This window comes from Daphnia magna, linkage group LG5 (genome assembly GCF_020631705.1).
Source record: "Daphnia magna isolate NIES linkage group LG5, ASM2063170v1.1, whole genome shotgun sequence".
Classification (NCBI taxonomy): domain Eukaryota; kingdom Metazoa; phylum Arthropoda; class Branchiopoda; order Diplostraca; family Daphniidae; genus Daphnia; species Daphnia magna.
In genome coordinates this window covers 10,794,785-10,804,265 of record NC_059186.1, presented here as the reverse complement: position 1 = coordinate 10,804,265, position 9,481 = coordinate 10,794,785, and the positions used below count along the sequence as shown (strand labels likewise).

General features: G+C 39.5%; 2 protein-coding genes across 3 annotated transcripts; one reads left to right on the top strand and one right to left on the bottom strand.

Moving 5' to 3' along the window:
* The first annotated feature begins 16 nt into the window (after positions 1-16).
* Positions 17-4,903, top strand: LOC116922612 (rho guanine nucleotide exchange factor 7). 2 transcript variants are annotated; one of them, XM_045173738.1, is made up of 16 exons: positions 17-324; positions 402-498; positions 621-747; positions 816-981; positions 1,038-1,179; positions 1,240-1,316; positions 1,377-1,483; positions 1,542-1,633; positions 1,693-1,929; positions 2,046-2,124; positions 2,192-2,319; positions 3,743-3,963; positions 4,033-4,136; positions 4,202-4,291; positions 4,368-4,437; positions 4,570-4,903. In XM_045173738.1, exons 2-16 carry the CDS (start codon positions 427-429, stop codon positions 4,670-4,672), a joined length of 1,815 nt encoding a protein of 604 aa, XP_045029673.1. In that variant the 5' UTR covers positions 17-324; positions 402-426; the 3' UTR covers positions 4,673-4,903. The 2 variants fall into 2 exon arrangements, with proteins under 2 accessions (XP_045029673.1, XP_032784884.1); XM_032928993.2 differs by having other exon boundaries at positions 21-324; positions 4,347-4,437.
* Positions 4,425-9,103, bottom strand: LOC116922622. Its single transcript, XM_032929003.2, has 10 exons — positions 8,819-9,103; positions 7,238-7,420; positions 6,917-7,090; positions 6,638-6,847; positions 5,623-5,794; positions 5,429-5,499; positions 5,327-5,372; positions 5,087-5,247; positions 4,920-5,022; positions 4,425-4,861 (listed from the first exon to the last, which is right to left on the bottom strand). Exons 1-10 carry the CDS (start codon positions 9,008-9,010, stop codon positions 4,758-4,760), a joined length of 1,416 nt encoding a protein of 471 aa, XP_032784894.2. The 5' UTR covers positions 9,011-9,103; the 3' UTR covers positions 4,425-4,757.
* Positions 9,104-9,481: the final 378 nt, after the last annotated feature.

Below are 9,481 nucleotides of genomic sequence, written 5' to 3'. Positions count from 1 at the left end.
CCAAGTTAGGACGTCGACATTGGTATCGTTTTGTAGAGCAACACACTATAACTATTATGTAAATATAAAACATATAATACAACGATATTCGGAGCTTAAAGCGACAACCATTTCCCGGCTTCATGTCTAAATGAAAAAGATGTCGGCAGGTGGCGTTGACAAATTTAGCTCATCACAACAATTTTTAGGCAAAGGAAAATTGGTCTCGATTATTTTTGGATTCTTGAAATATTAACAATTGAAAACAGAAATTTAAACACACATCCTCTCGTAGATTAGTTTGATTATTTGTGAGCAGGGAAGGAACTACGCTGATACACTCTTGTAAGTAATAAATCATAAAGATCACAAGACCGCAGTGCCATATGCAGTATTTATTATTTAACGGCTAATTTTCGTAGAATACAGTTTAACTTGTAAAAAAAGATGATTTCCGAGCCTCCAGCCATCACTCAAGTCCAAGCCGTATATAGTTTCAAAGGAAAAAATAATGATGAGGTTTGATAAATTTCCTCAACATTTATAAATTATTTCCTTGGTGGAAATCATTGGCTTAAATTTCCGTGGCTGAAATAGCCTAAAAAATACTATTATTTATTCTACTATTGACTGTATTCTAGCTGAATTTTAAGAAAGGCGATATTATAACTATCACACAAAAAGAGGAAGGTGGATGGTGGGAAGGAACATTTGAAGGCAAGACTGGCTGGTTTCCATCAAATTATGTAAAAGATATAGGATTGACTGGTGAGCATTGCCTACAGATTTAGCATATTTGATGTTTTTCATTTTGAATAATCTATTGTTTTCTACAGGGGCAAAGCCACCACCTACCGTTTTTGCTGTGGAAACAATTCCAGAACAGCAAACGGTCAACCGAAACCTGATCTTAAAAGATATTATAGATTCTGAAAAGAGCTTCATTTCAGAAATTCAGACATTGATCAAAACGGTACTTACACCTCTAGGAAATTCTGACATGTAATAGAGTTAAAGCTGCAACAAGTCCATGCAATAATTGTGTTTTCCATTAACAGTTTGACAGCAGATGAATATAACAAAATTGTGCGGAATTTGCCAGAAATCGTAGACCTTCATTTAACCTTTGTCAGGTTATTGGAAGATTGCTACGAGAAACCAAGTCTCGAGCAACGAGTTGGCAACATCTTCCTTGGCATGGTAAGAATCGGACAATAAGAAATGTCATTATTCTTCTGACTTGACTTTTTCCCTATGTAGGCTGAGAAAGTAAAGGTGGCTCATACAGAATATTGTAGCAACCATCCCAGGGCCGTCTGTATCCTTGAGAGTTATAAGTACGTTCTACTGCGTAAAATATCTGAATCGTAATGTTGATAAGTTATATGATGGTTTAGGGAAAAGCTGGGTTCCTTTGTAGAGGGCCTTGGTGGACGTAGCCCAGGCCTGGTATTTCTTACTGCTGGCCTCAGTCGCCCCTTTCGACGACTGGAACGATATGGAGGTTGATGGCACCATATTTTTCTATAGAAATAAGCATTTGAATTTTCTTTTTTAAAAAGGGTGTTTACAGGAGCTTGAACGTCACATGGAGGAATTTCATCCAGATAGGGGAGATACTCAACGATCGGTTTTCGTATACCAAAACATACCTGTACGTCCCTTATTACGTTTAACTTTAAGATATAAAGTATTTTTTTCTTAATTCCCTAGTTACATTGCGCATCTGTACGTCGTCAAAAAGAGCAAGAACTTGAAGTGTTGTGTGGCTCCGTCCGATGTTGGGAAGGCGACGAACCACAACGGCTTGGTGAACTACTGTACATGGGCCCTGTCAAAATTACTACAACCATCCCGATTCCAGAAACTAAGGACCGACACTTGGTGCTTTTTAGTCAGTGTTTAATTTTACTCTCAGTTAGCCAGAGATTGTCAGCCTTTGTCTTTGAGGTAAGTTACCCGACATTTACGTTTAAGTTGGACTGAAACCTGCGTTTTGGTGCTTCATTGTTGTTCACAGTTCTTTAATGTTTTTTATTAATTAGTTAATAATACTTATCTTTCAGAAAAAGTATAACCTTTCAGGAATGTCGTTAAATATGCAAGATGATACTGAGTTATCTCGCTGTACCTTTGAACTATTAGGTAAGGTGTGTATTTGACCTCCACTTTGCCTTTTTTCTCATGACAAGCCTTGTTTTACAACCATTAGTTTCAGGATCTGAAAGAGTTCTTGTAAGCTGTCCGTCGAAGGAAGAACGACTTCGCTTGGTCGACTTGCTTCAAAAACAAATTCGCAACCCTGTGATTACATCGCCGTCGACTTCAACCGTTGCTTGTGTAAGTCATCCACCGTTCCGGCTGATGACCCGCTATTTCGCTCTTCTTATCAAAGCTGGTCTGCTAACACGCCTACGATTGCGTGAAATTCTCGATGGAGGGAAGGCCGAACATGAAAGACGGCTCATTCTGGGTTGTACCTTCATCAGTCCTTCCGCTATTGCCGAGAAAGACAACTTGAATCGTTTTCTAAGACAATGCCGGGCAGAGTGTCGCTTGTCAACTGGCCAATCTGATCGGTCCAGCACACAAACACGAAGTCTGTACATTGAGAAGTTCACATTGGGTGTTCCCCTAGTCGTTCACAGCTGGATCCGATCCAGCATCTTCTCTTCTTCCACTTCCAGTACTTCCTCTTCTCCCTCCTCCTCCCCTTTGATCTCGGGAGCAATTAACGGGAAAATGAACTGGCCACGTGAAGGTTTCGGCGGAAGCCTAGATTCGGCTTCTCTTGTACCATCTAAATCTCCAAAGTTTCCCTTCCGTTCCCAATCGCTTCCGCCGTTGGACTTGTGCATTACCCGATACAACCTAAAAGAAGCTTCTGTCGAACGAGCCGAAGGTCCAGTTCAGCAACGCTATACCTCAACGACAGTTGATGCTTGGGTTTCAAACTTTTCGTTCGATTCCGGGCTTGCTGACGTGGGAGGAGCTACGCCGTCACGAAGCCGTGATGCCACTGACACTCCGTCAGAACGCGATACCAGCGACTCTTCACTCACCTCTCCAGTGTACCGGTCCACACTGTATGCCCACTGGTGGCGAAAAGCGAAAGTTTCTGCCGCCCTTATACTGGCAGAGTCTCCGGCTCTTCCATTTCCTTCTCCCACAGGCAAGGGGGATGGAATTTACCAGTTGATTTATTTTTCTTGTTTTCTTGTCTTGGAATCTGCTCACTTATGCAGAGAAGATCCCCTCGAACAAGTTGGCGTTGATTGATTGCCTCCCCCCCCCATCCCTTTTTCCTACTCCGAAGCCAAACTCATGCACCATTCCCTACAAATCGCTCTCTTTTATTTATTTTCTAAGCAATCCGATTCGATCAATCAAACCCAGTGCGAGGGCTGGTGCTGCTTTAGCTTTTCACAACTTCTCAAAATCGTTTTGCCTTTACACCGAGGAACTCCTCTCTGTGATCTTCCTTCAAAACAATATTCGCCTTGAATTTTAGCATTTTACAATTGCGTATTGCGAGTTTTTAAGCGTTCAATTTTTGAATGTCGAAAAATTCCCGGAGGATGAGCTTCCCGTCTAAATGGACGCACTTGCGCATGGAGCCTGAAGTAGTGAGCGAACATACTAACAGCCCGGATTTTTCGTATAGCATGTATATTTGTGGAATATATACAGAATATGACTTGCAGTATTTAGGAGTTCAGCGGCGTGCTATAGTCTCTTGTTTTCACTCTTCGTTTTATTTTAGACTCTGCTGCAAAATGTTCCACCCTCGAGTTCTATCCAACCAGCGCATCAGAAGCAAGATGTGATACGAACATCAAACGTGTTGACGAGCAGAGGCAGCACGCCAGTACAAGCACGCCCACCGGTACAACATACACTGTCGGGTCCGGCGGGAAGCCAACAGTACCACCAAAACCCGCATTTCTCTCTCGCCTCAGTTGCAAACCCAGTCATCAATAACAGGTGATATATTTTGGGGAACAAGAAACTGGATGGAATATTATTATGATTATACTTTCTTTGGTGTCATAGAGTTTGGACTTACTCCTCTCTCCGTCCATCGCTTCCTATCACGACACGTCCTTGCCAAGAAAGAACTAACAAAAGAGCTATTAACAAGTCTTTAAAAAGAAGAGGTAAGAGCTCAATCGGTTTCAAATTCGGTCGTTTCAATAGGTATTTTCTTTTTGTATTGTTAAAGAATTAAATTACGAGGATGACTCACAATTGCTTAAGCTAGTGGAAGCATATTGTAGCTTGACTGCAAGGTCACGTCAAACAGTAAAATCAGGTAATAGTCGTTTCAAGTTGACGATTGTGTAAAACGTAATTGACTTCTGCTACAGCATTGTTGGAATCACCACAAGTGCTGATTGCCGAAGAGGAGAAAATCATCGTTGAAGAAGTGCAAGGCACTCGGACAGTCATGGAGGAGAGGTACGTTTTATTTTTTAGCAACAGAAAACAGGTTATTTATGGTGGCTGAAATATAAAGCTAAATTAGACTCGTAGATAGGGGAAACAATCATACAATTAAAATTAACTTTTTTGTTTATCTTTGACATACAGGAGTTTAGTCGATACAGTATATGCATTGCGGGATCAAGTACGTGAGCTGCAAAATCAAGTAACATCCCTAGCTAAGGAAGTTGAGTTACTAAAGAACGTGTAGCCAACCAGATGACGGAATGAACATCAGATAAGATCAATGAGCCTTGACGTGAAGATCGACATTTGGCATTAATAAATTTACTTTCCTATGTTTCCAAAAGAGATTGTTCCAACATAATTTTATCAAAGCCGGGTGGAGGATCGTGCACAAAGTTATCAAAAACAACGTCCAAAACGGCTCCGTCGTCAACTGTAATAAATACAAATGTAAATAAATCGTGATTTAATGTGATGGTAATATTTTTCACCATAAACTGCAGGATACACTTGTCCTCTTACATTAGTGAATGGACAATCCAATTTTTGACCATTCAAGTAGAAGTTTAGTTCAATGTGATTGTAACTAACACCCTGCAACACAATAAAATGCAATGCTGTAGAATATTTCACCCTTACCACAATTATATAATCTTACTATAGTGTCTCCTTCTTGTGGCAACTGTGTAATATGATGCGTTTCTTCCTTGTTGTGACGAAGGTAACCATCTGAACACATAACCCAAGAATCTGTGTCATTTCCCATTGGAACAGTGTTCAGATCTGCTTTTTCGGAACCAAGCCCAATACCCCAGATACCTACAAATGTTTAGGGAAGAAAATCAATTAAATGCTGCTGTTTCAACAAACACTGCCTGCCTGCAGCAGCCATACCAACCTGACTGTTGCAGTCTCACTTCAAAGTAAGCCTTGTCTTGCATTATCTATATCAATATACATAATTATTTGTCAGATCATATCAACATAATTTAAAACATACAGCTGTATTTCCAAGTGCCCCACCAGTACCACATATTCTTGATCCATCTTTTACTAGCACCACTTCTTGACCTATGAAGCAAAATTATGCTGAAACACGAATTCATATCGACATGGTTGCTAAAATTAACAATCAATGTGGGAAACTGCGAAAAACATTGAAATTAAGTAAAAAAAATTCAACAAACCCTGTACCAATTTGTTGTTGATCTAAGGCTATTGTAGGCTGTTTCTTTATAGGTACTGCAGGAGTCGCAAATCCTAGATCAAGGAAACTGGCGCAGCCTCTAAAACAACAAAATATGCTTGCCATTTCTGAAACTATTTTAGTAACACCTAATAGAAATGTTAAGTTTTGGCTGCTCAGCTAAAAAGATCTAACAAAAAATATTCGAGATGGAAAACATTTTCTCTAAATTTAGAGAACTGTCATTTTGGCCAACATTGCCAAATTTTGCGAACTGATGTTTTCCTGAACTGCAAATGTAACTGCAAGCTGCACTGCTCTGCTAGTCTGCTACATCACTTAATAGTTAACACATTGACATAACCTGGACATAACCACCACTTAGATTTAGATTTAGATTTAGGTTTTTGATTGATTTGAATTTTTAAGTTTTAACGCCGTCGTTCTTGATAGGTATTGTACTACATACGCAAAGAATCGACTGATTCGACTCTAGGTCCACGTTTCGCCCAACATATAATTTTGCAGCACGTTTTAACGTTGTAGGAAAATAGTAATGTTTCTTATTGTTTTCAACCCTGGCAGTGTTTTTTATTTTACCTTTGAACAAATTGGTTCAGGAAATCGTACGAAATGAAAGGTAATTCAAAATGAAGGTCATCACGGACACTGGACGCATTAAGTTAACTCGAAGATGGCCAAGTGATAGAACACTCAGTTTGGTTGTCGAACAGGCAAACACCCACCAAGTGCAGTTTCTTGAACATAAAAAATTGCCATAATTAGGTTATTAAAAATACAAAAGGCCGATTATGATAGTGCGTCTAAATAATCAAACATTCTAAATAAGAGAAAAGAAACGATAAGGCCGACAATCTGTAATAGCGCAATCGTTGAACTGGCGCATAATGCATAAGTTCCATAGGGAATGTTGCTGGCTTGAAGTTTTTGAACGCATCCCTGTGGGCCCGTAAAAATAATCATCGACAAAATAACAAAATCTGACTAGTCATAAGATTTTACCTTGGTATAGATGTATTTATTGGCTGTTGTATCAGATTTCATATGGCGATGATCCTGGCAATCCTGACTCGCCGGTTCGATACAACACGATTTTGGTACGGTGAATGTGAGTCTAACTCCTGAATCGCTTCGAAAATTGGTTTCCGTTTGATTTAAACTGTAAGACGATGTCGTCCAGCTCAAAAAGTTGGTGGAACCGCAACATCGGAACTGTATGGATATTGGAAGCATTGCTCAGTCACATTCATTTCGTTTAATAAATAGACCGATAGCCAATACTGATTGTTGAACGATATCAAGAAGGGCCGTTTTGCTAGAATCTTTCCCATAGTCGTACCGAACGATTTGGGCTACTCTTTGCAACGACAGCTGATCTGTCTGGGTAGCTGTTATGTACGTCCAGATCCCGCCAACCAAAAAGAATACCAGTGAGGCAAACAATAAGACAATAAACTGCAATTTTAAAAATTTAAAAGGAAAAAGAAAAATATATGTTTAGTGATTTGTTTTAAGTGACGTCTGGCAAATAAACATCTGGCAACTAAACATTTGGCAAATATTTTGAATTTCAGCGTGTTTCAATAGCAGACGAAACCTTACACTTCCCATTATGGATTTGTTGTGCCGTAAAACCCCGGTAAACCCAACGACTCCTGTTAGGAGCAACAAAGCCACGGAGACCATCAGCAAGTAGACTCCAGCACTGCTTGATCTTACGATCTGAAGATAAGTCGTCTTTGACAGGGCCCATAGAGTCGTCCCTACACCGAGGCCTCCAGCTACCTGCAAAACAAACAAAAAACAAACGGGTAACTTGCGTGCCTAGACAAAGTTTTTTCTTTCCATTTGTCAGCTGTCACAACGTGGCCAAAGAATATTAGCTTCCTTTTTCCAAAACCATAAAAAAGCTGTCAGTAGGGCACAGTCTCCGAAAATTTGACAAGGATTGTTGTTGAAGACTACTTTCTTCGACTAAAGATTTATCGAGTTTTCAGTTTTCTCCGAAATAATGTTTTTTTGTGAGGTAAATCAATTTTGATGGTTCCATGTTTTCTTTTTTGGCGTTCTGGCTACAAGTCCGTATAGGACAGGTATATATGTAGATAACCTTCTAAGGTAACTTTTGTTTCTTAAGTTGGAAGGCTCATCTCTATCAGGAGTAGAGATTATCGAAAGTGATAATAAAACCAGCTTCTTCCTCAATGTCTAAATAATTTAGACTTTCTTTTATTCAATAACAATGGTTCGCCATAGCCATTGAACCGTTCAAAATAAAAACAACAAGCAAAAAACAACGTTTTTCCTATTCTGCCATGTTTTATTTTTTTGTTTTTTCATCGCCCAAAGCAAGTTTTGTGATTTCGGTTCGACTTAGGTATTTGATTGAGTGAACTCCTCTGGCCCAAAGCTAAGGTTGCCTCTTCAATTTTCCTCGTGTGCATGCAGATATATCAAACTTCGAAAGAGTTGCTATGTTCCCGGAAAAGGCAAGACGTACAAATTGTGGCCAAGTTCACGTAATCGGGGCAATGACGCAATAGTTCAGCAGGGCCTAGATCTGTAACGGATAAATGACAAGTCGTGCTTCTTTTTGCCCACGAGTCTGGTACCCTAAAAGCGCCCTGGAGTGTGTTGTAAATCTTTCATGATTTTCTGTAAGCTTATGCCTCAAAAATCGACAGTCTGGACTAGTAACCATTCGTCTTGCTGGTTTGTGCTCGAAGCTGTATTAATTTCATTCGTCCTTCCTAGACTGGTTTCTTGCTATTTTTTATTTTTGATAACTTGAACACTCACACATCCTTGAAAAAGCAATATTAATATACGAAATGCAGATGTCTGGACAAACCAGTCGTATGTAGATTATGGGGGGAAACGCAAAGAATGTAGCCTCTGTCTATGTAGGCTAATTTTTCGTCGTGTGGCTACGCACCTTTGTCCCAACGGCAAGGTTATACAACTAAGAAAATCATCGATTAAGAATAATTGACTATTTAAAACGTCAAAGCATTTCGAGTTTTTTTTTGTGCCACACCACTAGTTGCAAATTGTATGTAATTTCTCGTAAACTTTATTGCGTCCTATAATGATTCTCAACTATGATTCCAGAGATAATAAACACAAACTTCGCCGATGTCTCCGACAGCCCTTAATTTGTAATTTACAGTTTTGGATATTTACCACAGAAACGGTGCTGATGGATAAAGCAATCCACTTTAAGAAGCGATAGCGAACGTTTTCGTCACGGAAACTTCGAACCTGACGTATGACTGGCCTGTCTATACCACGAAAATATCGCAACAACAATGGTGATCCCCGGCCATTTGTATTTGTCACTGTATACGTTTCGGAATTCACGTTACGCGCCATCATCGAAATGAGGCAACAAATCGCGGAAAGGAAAAAGGTCGCTGCTTGGCCTTGTCTTATGTCACCGCCGCTGTTGTTCCAACTGAGTCTTTTTCGACAGATCAGAATGGCTTTTGAAGAACTGGACAACTTTCTTTGGCTCGCAAGGAGGCGGGACTTGTATTTGCGCTTACAGGAAATCTCAGAGACAAAAACGGAAATTTTTTTAGGAACAAAATACGTTTGATATCGCTTGGACCATCTCGAGATTGGCTTGACCTTCTAATGGTATACTACGTTATTTACTTATAGTATACAAAATATTCTCATTAATAAAACCAATCTTCTAGTTTTCTCAATAAAATTAGTTATGCGACATCAGAATATTTTGAAGTAAAATAGTACAGCTGTGTTTCAATTTGTTTTCCGTTAAACAGAAGCAAACAGAAGACTAAATTTCAAATCTTTTAAATTCAGTTAAAAACTAAAAGTGAA